Source organism: Dermacentor andersoni, chromosome 5 (assembly GCF_023375885.2).
Source record: "Dermacentor andersoni chromosome 5, qqDerAnde1_hic_scaffold, whole genome shotgun sequence".
Lineage (NCBI taxonomy): Eukaryota > Metazoa > Arthropoda > Arachnida > Ixodida > Ixodidae > Dermacentor > Dermacentor andersoni.
In genome coordinates, this window is record NC_092818.1 from 155,137,762 (window position 1) to 155,158,323 (window position 20,562).

General features: G+C 44.6%; 1 protein-coding gene across 1 annotated transcript; it reads left to right on the forward strand.

Moving 5' to 3' along the window:
- Positions 1-1,523: 1,523 nt before the first annotated feature.
- LOC129385111 (uncharacterized) lies at positions 1,524-15,024 on the forward strand. The gene is made up of 5 exons (XM_055071158.2): positions 1,524-2,505; positions 7,212-7,327; positions 10,398-10,530; positions 11,624-11,923; positions 14,702-15,024. Exons 1-5 carry the CDS (start codon positions 2,320-2,322, stop codon positions 14,864-14,866), a joined length of 900 nt encoding a protein of 299 aa, XP_054927133.2. The 5' UTR covers positions 1,524-2,319; the 3' UTR covers positions 14,867-15,024.
- Positions 15,025-20,562: the final 5,538 nt, after the last annotated feature.

Here is a 20,562-nt window from a genome sequence, read left to right on the forward strand (position 1 = left end):
GCAAAAACATGCATCCACAAAGTGGATGCATGTGTTTGCATGTACAGTGCTTGTGTCTCGTTCTTATTACTTTGTGGATGAACGTGTTTGAGCTGCTACAATTTTCAAAACACATTTCGTGTTACGCGCGTTCTAGTATATATTAAGCACCGCGGTGGCTATTCTGCTATTCTGAGCGTGTGCACTAACTGGATGACATTCTCAAGGCCAGATCTCATTAATATCCAACAAATAGATGGGAGAATCGCCGTCGTCGGAGCTGAATTAGTAGCGTATCGCACACGTAAAACGGAAGATGCGAGTTCGGCTCCTGCCGGCGGCGAGTTGTCTGTTCCTGTTCTACCTTCCTTTTTTCCTGATTATTTGGATATTTCAATTCAAAATAACAGTTTGTTTTCCCTATGCTTTCCCTGGCTTCATATTCCGCTTGGTTCATGTGGCCGCAACCAACAAATAAACGAACCCCTCGATTTCCTTTATCCTTGTGTAAAGCCTGTCGGCTTAAATTTTACTGCACATTGTTGGAGTTGCCGGCACCCACGTGAACCATGCGCTCTAACTCACATGACGTGTGTGGGCTTTGGACAGATTGTTTTCTGCTACTGATGTTGCAGCGGCGTCAACAGTGTCCACTCAACGGCCCGGCATTACGGTCTGCGTAGTCGGTGAGACCTTTGCGAGTGTGTCGCTCTTTAGCGGTGGCTGGTGTGACTACGCCATTTATCCTGACCTCGAAGTCATCGGCTCCGAGTTCTCTCCACGCCACGGTCAGTCATCTTGGAGGGCCTTCAAGAAGGTTAGGACACAAATGCCACAGTTGCCAATGATGCTGCAGTGTTGTCAGGAGCGCACAAGCTTTGTTTAGCGCTCTCAGGAGCGCTTATTTGTCACTGCAGGCAAATATCGGCTTGACGGCGCGGCATGTAAATTGTTGCCTAATCAGTGTTTTCACATTCGCCGTTTTTCTTCCGTTACGTCGCGCAAGAAAGTCCGAATATCGCAAGTTATGATAAGTTTGAGTAGCTTGATGCTAAGCGTGTATCAAGAGGAACTGCACAGTATGGGCCACAATGACAAGCAAAGCCCTTACAAGAGAGCCTATGAACGGTCGTCTGTCAGGAATGTTTTAAAGCGAAGCTTTATCTGCGTCTAATCCTGACTTTCCGAGCGCTGCGATGGTCTCGACGCACGTGCCGCTGGGTTTCTTGCCACACCACCAGATGGCACTCGCCACCGCACATCCCGGCCACGTATAGGACGTGCTATGCTTGCTTTCCTGTGCGAAAAAAATGCATCTGCTGGGCTGTGGACGTCGCGTGCTTGGATGCGATAGTGTAACCCTTATAATCGCCCATAGCCTGAAGAGAGCGCTGAACGCTCAACAGCGTCCGGCAGTCTCAACAGCGTGCTGGTCACGTATGCAGAAGGAGCCCGTAAACACGCGTCAGAAAAATGGCTCCAAAGCGTACACTCGGCGTCGAAGACACGCAGGTTTGAAAGAAGCGTCGCGCGGAACGAGAGTATCTTTGCGACGCAGCCAAACGTAGCGCAGACCGCAAATGTATGTGTACAATGTATACATACAATTTTACAATAATTAATTGAATTACGTACAGACCCACAGTCCAATTAATGTTTAACGCTTCTGCCACGATGCGATGTGCGACGTAAGGCAATGATAATGCTCTGCTCTCAGAGATTATGCACAATGACGCCACAACAACGCCTCAAGGAAACATGCCTTGTGTGGTCTGTGGACTATGCGGAGGCAAACAGCAGTGGTGCACGCAAGGTACAAAAACTCACCATTCTCGTATTGAACTAATCGCTGAAGAAATTAGACATTCGACGCCAACACCGTCGCTAATTATTGTCAGTCAAAGCAATCAGCACACAAAGTTTCGGTTACGTCGATTTACACAATGCGTGGGATCCGCAAATTTTTCATTTCGCTTTTTTTTTTTAGAAAAGGACGCATTATGGTTATGGAATCCAACATGGAATTCATTAAAAATGTCTTCTTTGATCTCCCAGATCATTTTCCTATTTATCATTTCAATCATATTTGATGCGCCCTTATAAGGTTGCCTACAATCTTCCGCAAGTCTCGAATGCGAACGTTTACTATAAGGATGGTCGCTGTAAGGAAAGTGATCTCGTCGCCTTTTTTTATGTACAGCGGAGAGCAAAGAAAAATTCATGCCTCACGCCTTGCGAGAGTGCGACAAGGCACTGAAATCATCGGGCAATTAAACGCCGCTGGTTTTTTTTTTTTTTTTTTTTTTTTTTGGGGTGCAGGCCATTGCACTTCAACCTAACATGGGAGCCGGCGTGAGCTTCTCCCTGCGTGACCTCGGCAATTCCGCCAGCACGGTGGCATCTCTGGCTGGCATGAGCCGCGAGCTTTCCCAGCTTGTGCGGAGGATGAACATATCTGCCATGGGTGTGCTCAACTTTGCGCGACATCTTGGCGTCAGCACAAACACGCTAGCCACCGCCTTTAAGGTACGACCTCTTGATACCTTTAGAAAACATACAGGGTGTTTCAGCGAACACATTCAAAAATCTTTAAAAGTTGCCTGTGGCAGATGTCACAATTCTAGTTCATGAGCTGGTCCACTCGAAGCGGCGGGCAATACTTGCACAAAAAATTGAGATCCAAAAGAATCTATTTATTAACAAAATTTTGAACTAATTACATTATGGCCATATTGCAATTTACAAATTGTAGCCGTGGAGTTCGCCAGGCGGATCCACTAGGAAAGAATTTTCAAGATGACACTAGTTTCGAGATATATATTCCTGAACTTTGCGGAGAAATGCATTGGCGTTCCAGTTAATTTGTTTAGAAAACGTCGTTTCATGCACTGAAGCATACAAGTAACTGAAACGCCAATGATTTCTCCGAAAAGTTCGGGAATTTGTACATCTAAACTATAGTGGCTTCCTGAGAATTCGTTGCAAGTGGATCCGCTTTGCGATGTCCACTGCTAGAATTTCTAAATTGCAATATGGGTCATAATATAATTAGCCAGAAAGTTAATTCATGATTTCTTGTTAATTAGACGATTTTGCATTTTAATTTTTGTGCAAGTAATATTTGCCGCTTCGAGTAGACCGGCTCATAAACTAGAACCGAGCTATCTGCCACAGACTACCTTTAAACATTTTTGAAAGTGTTCGATGAAACACCCTGTATAGCAATTACTGTTGGGACAATAAACATACTGCAACAAAAACTGCAACAGTTTCCATCATGTGCACGGACTTTACGAAGGGTTGATCAGCAAATTCAGGACAGCGTCCAGACCCGTGGCCCCGGATGCTCGTCAAACCACAAAAGTTTCTCTACGCCCGCGAATTCGAGATTTGCTTTAAGCTCTCCTCGAAATGCCTCTCCACAAGGAAGCATAAGATTAAAGAGATGTGCACTTCATCAGTAGCTCGGCTTAAACAACAGGACATGGGAAATCATTAAAATCAAATTCTTGGGTTTGATCTATAAAATCCCATATTTGATTAGGAGGCACGCTGCAATGGGGAACTCCGGAATAATTTTGACCACCTGGGGTCCTTCAAGTGCACCTAAATCTAAGTACGCAATGGTTTTGCATTTTGCCCCCATATACATGTGACGGTAATCGCACCCGCAACGTCGAGCTCATCAACGCATGGCCATTGGCACTGAGGTACCACGGGAGGTCAGGAACTGCCAGAAAGCAGCCATAAAATTATTTCGGCTTTGGAAATGTTCAGTTGAGTAGAAGCTTTTAGATTCTTTTCCGTAATAATAAATGCGTTCACGCATCTTTTGGAAATTTCAAGTACGATGATTATATTCTTCGGACGCTTAAAGTGCGGCACTATATTTGATGCCAAAACATGCGGAAGAGCTACGTCGGCAATATTGACAGAGTAGTTCATTCGTGTATGATTAAGTATGTCTTTTCACACCTGCTCCATGAATTCCTTCTTTTTGTATGAAATGCAAAAAAAATGAATTCAATTCAAAAGTTCCAGCATATAAAGAGAAGAATAAGCGTGTCTTTTATTTTTATTATGTCCCTGTGTAATGCGTGCTTGAGTGGTGCGCTCTCCCTTTCTTTGCCTGCAGCATTTCTCCTTTCCGACCCCCCAGTGCAGGGCAGATGGCCAGATATTCCCATTTTATTAGCCTTCCTCCTTTTCCTATTTCTCTCTCTCTCTCCTAAACAATGTACTGGCAAGACCGTTAGCGTTGTATATTAGTTTCATTACAGTAATGATCTGGGGCAGCTTGCACGAACATTCAATAACGAAAATAATAACGAATTTGAGAACGTGTTCTTGAATGTACTCTAGACAACACCTAGTCCGCCCTAGAAAGCGTTTTTAAATTCTTTATTATTTTCTTTATTGAATGTTCGTGCAAGCCACCCCTGCGGGCGAGCGTCTTGCTGATCGCGACATCGCACACGGTGTGGAGCTAATGGACGACCCCTACTTTCGCGTCCTCTTGTCATCCACTTACAAGGCGGGATTCACACAGCCGTTAAACGACCCGCCCCGTCCCCGTCACGGCTCCGGCGTTCATCATGAAACAGTGTTTTATCGCCGGTCTTACTAAAAAAAAAAAAGGGGGGGGGGGGGCCACAAGCGACCTTAGCAGCACCAATCAAGGTCAGTGGTGTGCTATTTTTGAGGGTGAACTGGCAAGAAACTACCGTTTCGTGACGGACGCCGGTGCCGTGACGGGACGGGGCGTTTGACGGCTGTGAATCCGGCCGAATATTTCACAACAGAACTGCTACAGACAGAAGGCGAACAATGTGGTAGCCACTTGATGAAATATATGCATTTCGGAGGCTCTAAACTGCTGACTTCATCCCTGCATTTGCGCAGGCTGCGTACTATCGTAAGCAATATGAGCGGGAACACAGGAGCGCGTGTCAGATAGCCTCGAACCCTGCTATGGGCGATACGTGGCGGCCGCCATTGGAAGCAAAGTATAAAGGAGGACGCTGTTCTAATAACTGCTGGCACGCCCACCACGCGTCTCTTTATACAAAGTGCAGAGCTGCGCATCGCCAGCGAGCATTGATAAAGCTGTTTGATGACGCGGTTACAGGTAACTTTGTGCACCGAAGCATGGCCAATTGCAGCGCTGTTTTTAAGCGTAAACATTCAAGAGGTACTTTCATGGGAAACCTGTCCGTCTGTCTGGAACGTGTGACACGATGTGCTCCATAAGATGTACATCAGATCCTATGGTGGTATGTCTGAATATACCTTACGCTAAACTCAAGAACGGGCGCCTAAGAGCTGTGCTCTCAGAAAAAAAAAAAAGATAAAAAGGTAAAGCATGACTGAAAAAAAAAATGACTCGGTGTGAGTGACCGTGTACGTAACCGTCTTATCGGCTATCGGCGGCCAGTGAAATGCCGTAAGCTACCGTTTTGTACGAATGCAGGTCCGGTATAGGAATGCCAACAGTTAGCGGAAGAGGTTCTGTCCTTGGGCCCCTTGTTGTTCTAATTTACGTAAACGATTTACCCGATTGTATTAACTCCTCTATTAGGTTTTTTGCAGACGGCTGTGTTGTATATCACGTGATTTCCTCTGATAATGACACATCACTACTACAGACTCACCTTGGTAATATTTCTGATAGGTGTAACACATGGAAAATGAAACTCAACGCGACGAACAAACTAATGATAATAACTCAAACTATCCACTAACGCCTGTAAGTATAACATAAATGGTTCCCCTCTCGGAGAAGTAACTACTTACTAATACTTACGGGTCCATATTAATTCAAATCTCTTGGCAACTACACATTAATTATATTATCAGTAATGTTAAACGCATGCTTTGGTACCTGCGCGGTAATTTTTCAATGGCCCCTTCTTCTCTTAAACTCCTTTTTTATAAAAATTTTGTTCGTTCCACACTAGAATATGCATCAACTGTGTGGGATCCATTTACTGAAAGTTTTGTTAGCCACTTTGAAGCTGTACAATATGGTAGCGCACATTTGATATTTTTCGAACTACTCCCGTCTTTCCACTGTATGATCTACGGAAACAGCGTTACGGCTTCTGTCCCTTTTCTTACGCGGGAATATAGCACGTCTACTTATTTCACAACATTTACTACCATAACCCTGGTCTTAAGCAAGAATTACTTTCCCACTCTTCATTGATATCATCTCGTATTGATCATTGCTATAAAGTGTTTGTTCATCGTTGTCACACTAACCCCAACACTTTCATTTTTTCATTCCTCAAACTTATAATGACTGGAACCACTTGCCACCTCCAGTGTATCTATTACGGACCCCATCGACCTTAAGAAAGAACGCTTGAATATGTTACCTAATATTTGCTTTGCGTTTTTATTTTTCTATTTATTGTTACCACTCCCTTCCGTAACGCTCTGTGGGCCCTGAAAGTATTGAAATAAAAGAATTAATAAAAAGAGCGTCCCCCTTTCCCCTCTGTTTTCGACAGCCCCATCCACGTGTATCGCTTTAACTCGGTTTAGATGTTATTTGCCCCACGTTCGCGTATTCCCGCTCATATTGCTCATGATAGTACATTCTGTCATCCGCTGGTGCAATGCAACGTCCTTGAGAAGAATGTTGGACGGCTTGCGAGAAAGGGAAACGATGAATACCTTCACTTATTTCGGACTTATTTGTTTAGGAAAGCTGCGGCTGAAGCAACGCTTTTGCACAGCAAAAATGAGCCTTCACATTCCACACGCGCGTCCTCGCGAAGGAAGAGAAAGGCTCCTTGTCCAAGCAGGCAATTGAAAATGCGAGGATCACGCCTACATATCATACAAACAACGTAAATGACTGCAATAGCCTAAACGACAGCGACCGCGCCATCGATGCAGAGCATGCACAACAGGCAGGTATGTTATTAGTCCCGTAAGTTGGCGAACTTTGTCGTCCGCGCTCCTGATTTATTTTTCGACGTCAATGTCAATATTGCGTTGAAGCCTCCCTTAAAGAAACGTTTTCGGAGCAACGCCGCTATCAGTCAATTGCATGAGCGCCGATAGCATTTCTACTTTCATGCATAGCAGCAACGTGTCGGCGCTGTCGGATTTCTTAGTTCTTATACTGATGTTTAGGTAGCAGCGGTTGCTTTCCAATTATTCAGGATTTTGTCCCGCCAAGTTATCGGTTCTGTCTGTGCGGCCTTTGTTCTTGTGTCGTGCAGGTCATGAACGCTGCCTTGAAACAACAGAGCTACATAGAGTGGATGACTTTCCTGGGGGCGGTGCTGATCAACAAGCAATCGAGAATTGACTTTGTTAATGAAGTGCACAATATGGAGTAAGAACATTCTCATTCTTTATTGCGCCTTCATTAGAGTGTTGCGCGTCGCCATCCCTCATCAGTTGCGTAAGTGACAAAGCGATCACGTACAGTTTATCTCCCCCAAAAAAATGTTACTGGCGAATTCGTAACATAAACGAAAACTGAAACGACGCATAACTATAAAAACATTTGGGCTAAATATTTTCCTCCAAGGGCTGCTTGCCGGAACACATTTGCACTCAAGCTTGCTTCGTCGGTAAGGACGCTAAGTAATCTTTACAGGCGGCTGCTTGCTGGGTCAGGCGAGTTGTTTGTTACCTATAAGTCCCGCCATGCTGTATAGCTGCGAAAACTTTCTTAAGCAGTAGGTAAATGCACTTACCTGGCAAAACAGGGTGAACACTTTGCAGGGGCGAGTAGGAGATGCGACACATAATCCTCGACACAGTCAACATGTGAACGCTGACCTAGCCCCGCGTCGCACAGAAAAAGTTTCCGGTGTCAAAGAACAGCGACGCCACACGAAGTCACACACGCTTGCATAAGTGCCCGCGCAGCCATGTTGCTTCGTGTTGGCCACTCGAGCTCCTGCACCCCCGTCTCATCCCATCACCAAAAATATTAAAATAAAAAACAAATATAGCCGACATACACGGAAATACGACGAAAAAAAAAAAGTCCTGCGAACCTGTCGCACGCTTTAACCGAAGATTGCCACGCCTCCATAGGCCATTGCAGACACGTTGCTCTGGTACTTTCCTCAGTTGACTGCAGCGCCAAACCACAGTCTAGCAAGCGGAAGAAGCAAAGTTGGAAACACGCAGTTAATATTCACGATGACACTTTTGCGTGTGTGTGCGTGTGCGTGTGTGCGTGTGTGTGCGTGTGCGTGTGCGTGTGCGTGTGCGTGTGTGTGTGTGTGTGTGCGTGTGTGCGTGTGTGCATGCGTGCGTGCGTGCGTGCGTGCGTGCGTGCGTGCGTGCGTGCGTGCGCGCGTGCGTGCGTGCGTGCGGGCAAGCGGGCAAGCGGGCGGGCGGGCGGGCGGGCGGGCGGGCGTTCCAATATGACCCTCCTAATGCTGATGCATTAAAAGTCGCACAACCATCTCACCTTTAGATGCACACGCACTCTCAAATGGCGCTGTTCTTAGGCTGCGTATGAAAGCTCACTATACTCCGTTTCATACATCAGGTGCAACGCTGTGGAGGCTAGAGGTACTTTTTACAGTTGCTGCGTTCGCATTTAGAAATAGTTCGGTATTTCTTGACCCAATCTTTGTGAAAATGTTCTTTATACGAGCGAAGTTCTGAATGAAAAATAGAGAGTTTACCCATAGAAACAATCCATGTATACTTATGCGGCTGCTAACACGTTGTTTTAAATGAATTTGCTTTTCGTTATTTTTTAATTGCAGCCCGTCGCGGCAGCTTCACGTGCATGCTCGCGCGAGCAAACGCCGCTGGCACGCTGCGAAGCATAGACGGAAACGCGCGGAGTAATAAACTTTGGTGAACGGACTTCTTGCGTAGCTTCCACAGTGTTGCACTTGACGTATGAAACGGAGTATAGGCTACTATGACGCACAGCGCCCTCTGGACGCTATTCAATATTATGCACGCGCTACTGACACCAGTTCTTCTCCTACGTCGTGCCCGCTTACGTCACTCCGATCTGCTTCATCGGCTTAATGAAATATTCACGATTTTATAAAGCCGTCTTCACTGCCCCGTTAGCGTATACGAAAATTCAACTGTGTCTGTGAAGGCTATCTTGAACTCACGAGTTTCCGATTTAAAAGATAACGCTTGTGCGGGTCCCATAGTACATATCGAATTACTTGCGTGTTAATTGCCTAAATGACCCAAATAGTAGAAAAAAACTTTCATCGATGAGTAGTAATGTCTCATGTGTTCTCTCAATGTTTCATTGTGATCTAACTTTAATTTCGAAATTGCTATTTTTACAGTCTCTCCGCCATCTCTGCAAGCTGCCCTATTTCCCGTAAAATTTGAAAGAGTCAGGCTAGCCGGCACTGTCTCAAATAAAAGAGTTCCGGTGTGACACAAACAGTAAAGGCGATGAGGTGATCGCTAGGTTATCTTATTTCCCGTTGTCTCGGTTGCGTCTGTTTCGTTGGCGCGACGTTTATGTTTTCTAAGTTACCAGCTTTACTTATTCAATGTTTCCTTATGATCTGACATTCTTTTATCACTCAGAACAGTTGGCTCTATTGTCTCGGTGGGTGGCGCTTGCTATTGAAAAGAATGCCATAACTTTCTTCGATGTTTGTCTTAAAGCATCTTCACGGCTTGTGTCCTTGAGGAGCTGTAGGGGATTTCGTTCTCTTAGCGTCGAAACAGACAAAAGTACACCGAAAGAAATACTTTGGCAAGAAAACGTGTATTTACCTGCGCAATACGACCAAATTCGTAATAATGAGTGATGAATCAAACTGCAGCGCATAATTAATCAATATATCGTTCTTTGATGATCGTAATGCCGCCCTTGCGGTCGCATGATTCTAAAATCTGAACGTGCATTGATTCCCTTATGCTAGAAGCAAGGTAGAGGTAAATATATATGGATTATTGGACTGATAAACAGTGGCCGATCAAGGGATACCTCAAAGTGAAGCTAACGTCTCGACAAGATAACTATTTTTCGTTAAAGCGAAGGCAAGTTGACTTGTCGAAACGTTGGCTATAGGGACATCTCTTGTTTGACCCCTCCTTTTGAGTTTACTCAAGTTCGTCAAACACACTAAAAAAAAATTTGTTGAGGCAAGTCTACATACCACCTTCATTATCGCTTATGGCAACATTGTCGATTATACTTTATGCTAGAAGTAATTATGGGAAGGAACGCTCTCATCAGAACCGCTAGTTCGTTGACCACTGATGATCGTTAACTCGTTGGCACGTTAACTTCGCGAAGGACTTAGCATAGTCAGAATCCACAAAGGTTTTAATTTCACGGTTGGAATAATTCTGCAATAATTTTTGTAGAGACACTATAGTATTTAGGGCGGATTTCTTGTTTTTGCAAACCACATTTCTTTTTTTTTTTTTTTTCAATTTCGCTCTAGGTACCTCACCACGATCATTGTACAGACCCACCTACACGGTGACCCTGAAGCACGGCCGCATGTCTCTTCAACAGACCATTGCCGCGTTTTTCCGGTATCAGCGATCCGTTCCCACTCACCGCACCAAGACTTCGTAAGCTATTTGTTCCTGTAGCTCCACCTGCCCACTTTCGAAAAAGTCGTCCATAGGCAATGATCCATACATAGCTAAAATGCAATTGGTGCATCAAATAAATTATCAGTGATGTTATGAAGGCGAAAACATTCAAAACGCACTCAGCTAATGTAAGCGCGCGGTGAACGTATCAGAACGGCTAAATTAACAAAATCATCAGCAGGAAAATTTGTAACAATATACTCGTTCTTGTTCTTATAATTTCTTGTGATACGTGCCGTCAAGCGGCCGATCCCGGCAATTTAGAGAGCGCCGCTTCGCAGGCAGTCATTGATTAAGCGCTGAAAGAATTTAAAATTAAGTGAAATCGTTACAAACTGCAGCCCCATCGTCACCTTATTTGCGCATTTGGGACAGATCACAGTAAATACTCTGTCGAACTATGCGCGAACAAAAAGGTGACTGAAATAAGCACTCGCAAAAAAAGGGACCATCAGTGGGCGCCTGTGCCTGGAGCCAACGTGACTATAGGCTTGGCATGTCGCTCCAGACAAGGGGACAAGTACCCTTGTCGAAACCTGCGCTCTTCATTTAGAAGCTTTCCTTGACCGCGGACTGGTGATTAATAATCAATTAAATAATTTATTTATTTGTTGGTTCATAGGGTTTAACACCCCAAAGTACCACTGGGGCTCCGGATGGATTTCGACAATCTGTGGTTCTTCAAAATGGACCTAAACCAAAGTACACGATCGGTTTTGAATTTCGTCTGCCGTCGAAATGCTGTCGTCGCGCCCAGGAATCGAACCCCCGACCTCGTGTTCAGGAGCACAACGCAATAGCCACTGTCGCACCGTGGCGGGTCCGACTGTTGATCTGTCAAAGGGATTATCATATTGTTGCTCTCCGTAATCCTATCGCAGAACAAATGAATGCAAGCTTATGCAAGGCTAAACAATCAAACCTTATGCGGGACAAAGGGCTTCGAAATTACGCGCAGAAAATTTATTCATTCCGGTGGGCAAACGAACACTCACAAAAATTGTTTTTCTTTACTGAACTGGGCCTATAATGGTTTCAATGTGCTTTCATTTCCAATTTGCAAACGCAGGACGGCGCTGTGGATGTTGTGTACACTTTGCGGATGAATGGCGACAAGTTACGCGTGTTGTTGTCTTCCACGATGGCCGTCATGGTGTTCGTGGGTGCTGCGAAGCCTGACGCACCGATGAAGCCGTACGATCTGTGCGAACGCTCCTTCATGACGGACTACGAAGACACGTGCAACGCCACGCTTACCAACGGACGGAAAATCTATGACCACAGGAACAAGTACGCCTACGTCACCTTCCGGAACGGCGGCCACCGCTACTTCGCGGCGTACGAGTCCGATGAGTCATTAACAGAAAAGGTGACTGCGTAGGCATTGTTTTGGCCAGTGAAATATTGTTTGCATTCATAATGTGCCTAGATGTACGTTATTTTGGCCTATATATTACATTAAGGCGGAACCTAAAAGAAATATGTTGAAAGGCCTGGTCGCTCAGATAATGCAGGAAACTCGGCTAGATGCAAACTTTATGTTATTGAATACGTCAAACATTTAAACATAGAATAGTATTGGTTAAGAGTATTGCTATACCTTATTTTTTCCCCTACTCTTACACATAGATGGTGTAAATATTCGTTAAGGTAGACACAGGCGGAAGGTCAACAACTTTTGCAATTTTCTTATGATCGTCAAAACGAAACCTTGTTAAAACTTGTAGGTGCTTAGTAAATGCATTTTCTTTTTTTTTATTTAGAGGAAGGATGCCTTATGGCATAGAAATAAGACCGCAAACAAATTTTTTTCTCATCCTCCATGCTAACTTTTATCTACAAATATTGGGATGTTTCGCAATTGTACACGTTTGTATCTATCAATTTTAGTGTTTTCATCAAGAAACTTGTATAAAATATAACTGATGCAATTAGGCCATTGAAATTTTCGTCAGATATTGCTCACAGAATGGGCCTTTTACTTAACTAAAAATAACATTAACATAATAATTCGCTTCAAAATACATTTGTCAACATTGACATTCCCTTCTAAAGGCAATTGTTCAAGGAACATGGTATTACATTAAAACATCTACCGAAAGTTACCTAATTGCTTGAGTTCAGTAGATGCATTGGAATATTCAAAGCACGTAGACTTACTCCGGAAGTGAAAATTCTGTTAGTCGGAGATAACGTTCTTTTTGTCATCAGAAAGCAACGTTTCCCGAAAATCGCGTTCGAGAGTTCAGTTGTCAACCATCAAGCCTAAATTTCAAGAGGGACGTAACTTCCAACATTATTTGCTTCTCATTCGTTTGCAAAGTCCTTCCTAGTAGTTAATCTAGCTTTCACATTTGCCGCGGTGGCTTAGCGGCTATGGTGTTGTGCTGCTAAGCACGAGGTCACGGGATGAAATCCCTGCCGCGGCGGCCTCCGTTCCATCGGTGGCGAAATGCATAAACGCCCTTGTCCCGTGCATTGGAAGCATGTTAAAGATAACGTGGTGGTCAAAATTCATCCGAAGTCCCCCACTACGGCGTGCCCCATAATCAAATCGGGATTTTGGCACGTGAAACCCCAGAATTCAATTCAATTCCAGCTTTTCTCTTCAGATTACTTTTGAGTACTTCAGTGAGACACCAGCTATCTTCACTGAGCTTGCCCTCGTAACTACGGCATGACTACCTTGTTGAATCAGGGTGAATACCAGTTTCTGCACAATCTGCACTTTTTCTTCAGCGTTGATGAGAAGTGACGCGTTTCCGTTTGACACGACAACTCGGTCTGTATCAACAATTTCTGAGTATTTAAACTACGATTAACAAAATTGCTGCCTCACATACAAGCGCGTTGCCACCATAGTACCATTCCATTTTCGGTAACTGTTTCAAACTATCAATAGCTAAAATTTGTTATAAAGAGACAAATCTCAACCGGAAAATACTACTCTTTCAATGTATCCAGTTCTTTTGAGGATGGAGTTGTGTGAAATCGCTGTGAAGCCAAACGGATTTTTATAGGGGCATTGTAACTTTGCTGCCATGTCTGAAGCATTTCTGTAGCTCGTTTAGGTATTACATTTTGAGGACATATTCTTTAATATATGAAGTATTTTAGTACCATTATTGAAAAAGAAAAGCGCCTTTCTTAAGGATACTGCCCAGCAGCCCCTCTTAATGCCAGACGACGGGCTATCCGAACCCATGTTAGAATGGCCTCCAAATGGTTCACGAACAGCAACGTTAAGAACTGCGCTCCCTGTGATGTACCTGTCTGCTATGTTGAATGATAGTATTCTAATGTATTGAAAGCTTTCGTGACAACCTGCGTATCGTGATGAATGTATCGACTCCCATAAATTGCCTATACGGCACCAGCTGTGCGCGGCAAGGTGCGATTCAGCCACGAAGTTCAATGTATTATTTCGGGGCAGCTTACTTTTTGGCTTGTCCTACACAGAGGGCCTTAACGCCGGTACTGGCACTTCTTATTGAAGAGCGTCTCCCACACTGCACACTGACCCCAGTCATTACACTTTCCCCGAATGTTATATGACCCAAATATGACTCTGGTATCACTAGTTCATATGACACCAATCGCTAAATTCACTAGGTGTCTCGTGTCAATGGTGCCTCTGCTCTCGCGGAAGTGCTTCAGAATGCATACTTTAATACGCGTTCCTGACATCCCACGGCTGCTGTTGCCTTTGTTTTATAGCGATATGAAATAACGTCGACCCTGCTGACTTGAACTTTGCTAACAGATATCCCAGGTTCGAACCGCTAGCTTCATCTTATTCTTTGCTAGCCAGTGCTTGTGTTGTGGTGCGACCTTTTATTTTTGTCTTCGTATGTTTTGTGGTGAAACCAAAGGCATGAAGCTGGTCGTTCGAAGATAAGATAGTGTGACGCATAACCACCTTTCGCGCTTCTTTCCTTTTAACGACCCGACCTTCCTAAAAGTACCGAAAAATGATCCCTGCAACATTAATCACTGCACTACATTGAAAAATTACAGGCTTATTAAAACTTCAATACATGAAAAAAACCTCTCCCTCCCTAGTTCAAAAAGCCTCCTTTCATACGTGAACACACTTTAGAAGTTCATCAAGCTGACTTTTGCTTTTTTTTACAAAACATTTCTGCAGCTCGGCAGGTATGTTCAGACCTTTTCTGATGGATGGGCGATCTTCGAGGTCCAGCGAGACGTGTGGAAGTCCTGCCTTGAGAATGACTACATTCGCCTGGAACTGATTGCGGTAAATGCGCGCTATAATACCTCGTCAACACTGACGGCAAGCCACGGCAGATAGTCGGGCGACAACAAGAACCTGCAAGGACAGTGCGTTTGGGATCTAGGACTCGCAGCTCCAAGCGCCTACGTTTACCATCTTCGGGAGAGAGGCTAGTGACGACAACTGTGTCCACTCTATGAGCAACGGACAGGTGTGCTGAAATAATTAAAGAGTACGACAAACTTTTCCTCTTGCACGTGCCTTCCTACAGATAAATGTGCGCGTGCTTCTTGATGCTGCGCTTGAGAAAATTGAAACATCTCGTGGTCATTGTCTTCAAGTAGAGCGGAAGAAAAAGGTCTCATTCGGAGATTCAGAGTTATCTGCGTCAACCAAACCCGGCTAACAATGACACTCAAAACTTAAGTTTTGGTATTTTACGCCCCGAAACGGCAGACTGTGTTATGACGGGCACCTCATCAAACCAAATGCAAGTACACGATCGTTCTTGCATTCTGCCGGCACCAGGGTCGCCACAGCTGAAAAACATCTTATCCCTCCATTTGATCCTTTTCTGCCCTCATTTACGTTTTACTACGACAGCAGCTTCATCGTCGAAGGCGGGTTTACCTTTTTCATCCTTCCGTCCGTCCATTCCGTTACACTGACGATGATCGTTCTCATTGAAGTATGCTTGTCGTGAGTCCACCTCGCCATTCCCAGCTTCACCATCGCCGTAGGGTAAAGAAACATAAAACGTTCTCCGTGACCACCACCACTGGGCTTTGAGCCCACGTCATAACAGCAATCTGGGGTTTTTACGTGCGAAAACCCTGACATGATTATGCAGCATGCCGTAGTGGGGGACACGGGATTAATTTTAACAACCAGAAATGTAAATACACCAGCGTTTTCACATTTCGCACTCGTCGAAATGCGGCCGCTGCGGCTAGGAATCGAACCTGTGACATCATACTTAGAATCGCAACGCCAATGCCACTCATCTAGAGCGGCGGGCATGTGCATTTGACATTTGGGGGAGCTAAGCGCACATATATCGCGCAACAACTACGCTAGGCAATCATTTCAATGTTTCGTGTTGCACGCAGAATCTTAGTGGTGGAGGCCAACTCTAGAAGGAGGCCAATTCTAGAAGGAGGCCAACTCTAGCAGAGGAAGATGGCAATATGCATGTGCATCGCATAAAAATATGGCAAGTTGGCAGTATGATGATGATGATGATGACGATGATGGCTTTATACTATGGCTTATACCCACAATGGGGGATTGGCCAAATGTTGGTGCGCAATTCGTCGTTTTAATGCTCATGAAGACAGCATCTACGGCAAAAGAGAGGCGTACATGACAATGATCATGACCAGCCTCAAACAAGTCGCCTACTCAAAATAGGTGATGTACCTAGAACAGGCTGTTGGGGGAAAACAGAGAAAGAAGCATAGGCAATTTGACTGCCAACAACTATAGGGTGTAGGAAAATTTTCTCTATTCCAAGGTTTTACAGAACTGAAAATCCCAGCACCGGAATTTACGCATTTCATAGTTTCAGAAAATAACAAATGGCATCCCACACGTAAGCTGGAAATCTCCATTAGAAGATTATTCTTCCGTATTGCGCCATTAAAGCTTTACTCGTACAGGTCTGGGCTCGAACCGTCCTCTCTATGTTATTCCTGACAAGAACCTGAAAACATCGGCTATTTCTATTAAGCTGCCATCAATTTACAAATCAAAAGAAAATATTGCAACTTTCATTTCGAAAATCAGCTATTTGTTGAAATGTTCAAAATATTCTCTCCTTCGAGGCTTCGTTATTGTGCTTCAGCCATCTGCATGGCCATATGAGATTATATTCCAAATTATATCTGTGATACAAAGAGGGGATCATGTTAAGCTGAATAATTAACAGGATAATTAATCAAATCGGTGATCGTGTATTCAGAATCATTCTATAACCGCCAAATTGTCTGAATATCTTTATTATCATAATTAGTTCTTTAATTCAGTCTCTGTAATGTAACCGTATTTCGCAATTATAAAAAAAAAGAACATTCGGCAGAACCCATCTCACGATGACTGTCGACGATAATTCGTTTCAATCATAATCGAATCAATATAGCCGCACAACGTATTGCCTTCGTCGAAACGAGTGGTGCACGAGGCGTGTACAGCAGCAAGATTTCTCTTCCGCGCTTCCCAAAGAACGCTCAGCGCCATCTAGCGCCACCACCGCGAAGACTGCGCGTGGAATCCGAAATCGAGGGCGTTTTGGTGCGTGCGAACGCTCAGAAACGAGTCACGCAGCAACCGAGCTCCTCTCTCGCACATCTTTTCGAACACTCTGCGACATCTAGTGGCACTGCCAACAAGTCCGCGTGTGGCCTTTGAAATGAGAAGCACGGCGTGCTGGTGCGTGTGATCTCTGAGAATTGTGTCCTCGTTTGCGACGCACTCAGTGGCACATACTCAGATACTCAAGTCGGTGAGAGGATCACTGAAGAGTGGCACGTACCAGTGCATTTGTGGCGCTGCCTGCTAATACGTTGTGTTGCTGTCCTTAAGGAACACTTGTGACACTTGTAAACACTGAATTGAGGAGCAGGAAACACCTACTGGTACATATCCAGTGTCCCAAGTTGGCCACAAGAAGGTTCAATGAAGACCAGCACCGACAGAGTGGCCCAATCCAGTGCTCCTACTTGGTGTGAGTGAGTGAGTGAGTGAGTGAGTGAGTGAGTGAGTGAGTGAGTGAGTGAGTGAGTGAGTGAGTGAGTGAGTGAGTGAGTGAGTGAGTGAGTGAGTGAGTGAGTGAGTGAGTGAGTGAGTGAGTGAGTGAGTGAGTGAGGAGTGAGGGAGTGAGTGAGCGAGTAAGTGAAACAACTTTATTTGGTCCAAAATAGACGCGAGCAAACTCGACATCACCTGGCTAAGCCCACTCGGGGACCATCAGGTGAAACCTGACGGCCCTCTCGCGAGCCCTCTGGACTGCCAGGATTTGAGAGGTCTGGTCCTGGGCCCTAATGAGCATCATTTCCTCTTGGGTGAAAGGGGGACCAACGGAATTTCACCACGCGAGCAAACACGTGAAGCTACCGCGTCAGGCTGCAAATGAAAATGCTGAAAATAATAACGATGGAGAGCTAACTGACCTAAAACAACTTGGTGTCAAAGATTTTCTTCGAAGAGCGGTACCTACCTAGTCCCGCATATAAGCGACTCATGTCGGAGTGAAAGAAGTCCGTTGAAGACAGGCACGTATGTGCGCATTGCCACATACTCAGTGAGCCAAGGTGGTCCGATGGCTGGCCTCGAACTCTGTTACCTCGACACAGCAGCCCCATACGCCCCCCCCCCCCCCCCCCCCCCAGTGACCTATGTGACCTATTTTCCGTTTCAGACATCAGGTGCAACGCTGTGGAAGCTGCACAAGTAGTTTGGTCACGAAAATTTATCACTTCGCGCGTTCTGTCAGTGCTTCGCTGCACGCCAACGGAATTTCATCACGCGAGCAAACACGTGAAGCTGCCACGTCAGGATGCAAATGAAAAACCTGAAAAGAATAACAATGGAGAGCTAACTGACCTAAAACAACGCCTTTGCGGCTGTATAAAACAGTTGCTTTGTTTCTAAGCATTAAAACCTCTGTTGCTTTAAATTCTGAGCCTATATAAAGGACAGCTCCACACAATTACTATGAAGAACATCGAAATATTTGCAAGTGCGAAGGCAGTCACTGCAAAAGGTATCTCTAGTTTCCATACCCTTGCATCTGATGTATGAAACGGTGTATAGGAAGGCGGGAAAACGTTTTGATAAAAACCTACATAGATAAATACACAGATATTATTATACATACACAAGTAGATATAGTGTGTGAAGTTCACTAAGAATGCTAATGAAAGGCTCGACTTGGGATTGTTTCGGCACTTGTAATATTAACTACGGACTGCAAACTGTCCAGGTTTCTCCCACATGATTTTTGTTGATTTCGGCGTTCCTGAAGGTCAAATAGTGTGCACTTTAAGCGTTCTACCTGACCTTCTAACTGTATCGAATTACACAAACGGCCAGATAGTACCATTCGAACCCTTGAGCTAAATTACTCGAGGAGACTGCCATTAATTCTGCGAGAAATTGAAATGCTTAATTAAATTATAAACATAATTACACTATTTTTATAATTATTTACTTTACGGCATATATCTCAATCTACGAATTGTAGCTACTGTGTTTGTATAGTATATCGATTTGGAACGAATACTGAGAATGGCCCCGGTTTGAGATATGCGCCGTCAAAGGTACGGTGGAAGTGCACTGCGGTTCCGCTTACCTTTCTAAGAAAATGCTATTTTAAGCAATGAAGCACAAAATTTCTGGAACACCAAAGAATTTCGTTGCACTTTTAGAAAATACCTCCAAACAGGCGTAGTTCTGAGAATTCAAGTGGATACACTTTGCGAACCCACCAGCACAACTCGCAAATTAAAAAAATTCTGCACATTATCTAAAAGGTAATTAGTGTAATTACGTTAATTATTCACGAGCTTCTTGAGTTATCGTAGAAGTGATAGCCGCCTCATCGAGTATTTCAGCTCACTGGTTACAATTCTTCTAATTGCTATAGGCAATCGTCAAAAATTTGGTGCATGGGAAAGAAAGCACGTGGTCTTATATTAATAAAATGGATTTCGCCGCAGTCACAAAGTTATGCAACGTGTCTAAATGCACGTTCGCGCCGCAGGTACACAGTGGCCATCAAGGGATCCCACACAAGGGCCTGTTCCTGAATTCGTGCCCGGGCGTCTTCAAAGTTAACTACGCGGTGGTCATCAAGGACGTTTTGTAGAAGTTTTTCCGTTGTTCCGTTGTTCATTCCCTGCATGTGCAATATGCTTCATATTGTCTTTCCCTTTTCTTTTTCTGAGGTGACTGAATTTTAAGATAAGGATTCTCCTTCTTCATTTCTGCGTGGCTCAACTGAAATTGCGAGCTCAGAAAATGAAACTACGAAGCTCGGGAATAACTGTGTCTCACAATATTATTATTTCACACTATGCAGGCAACAAAACGTAAGCACACAGATCGTATAGATGAAGGTAGAAAATGAAAAGGACATGCATGTGCATATTTACCACAAAACTTGTGTTAATTGCGCTTACATTGCCCCCCGTTTTCAAAAGTGAATCTTGGGGAGACGTATTGCCGGGGGCTGCGCGAAGCAAGCAAGCGGCTGTGGCCAGCGGTGCATTAAAAGGACTTTCAGAAGTATTGTCATGAAGTAGCAGTGTGCCTAGAGCAGCGTGACAGGGTCGAGGTAATTGTGGGGCGGTAAAGTAAAGCATTCGACGAGAAAGGCTCATTTGCAATGCAAAGTGCGCAAACGGCGCTCAGCCCAGGGTGAGGGCACGGAGTCATATTAGTACCACGGGTCATAGTGCACCTGACGAGGCGCTCGACCACGCGTGTTTACTAGCTTCGTCGCCAGGCTCCACGAGTGAATAAGCAACGACCTCTTCGGGACGCGGATGCACTTTCACTGGCAGCAGTTCGGGGCAGCTGCATTCATTGCTCTAGGCTACCGCATAGACAGCAGTGTGGCTATTATACACGGTGCTCCAACTAATCATGCACCAAGTTTTGATTGTTAACCGAATAATCCTATCGTGATTAAAGTAAATACATGTTGTTAGCGGCAACCTTAAGGAACTTCGAGTACTTATTGAAGTGCTCTTAATCTAGTTTATCTATTAGTTCGT

Excerpts from the sequence above, each read along its gene's own strand:
- LOC129385111 (XM_055071158.2), top strand. The coding sequence starts at position 2,320 with ATGGGAGCCGGCGTGAGCTTCTCCCTGCGTGACCTCGGCAATTCCGCC. Across the intron at positions 10,531-11,623 it reads ACTCACCGCACCAAGACTTC|GACGGCGCTGTGGATGTTGT; the intron begins GTAAGCTATTTG and ends TTGCAAACGCAG. Across the intron at positions 11,924-14,701 it reads ATGAGTCATTAACAGAAAAG|CTCGGCAGGTATGTTCAGAC; the intron begins GTGACTGCGTAG and ends ACATTTCTGCAG.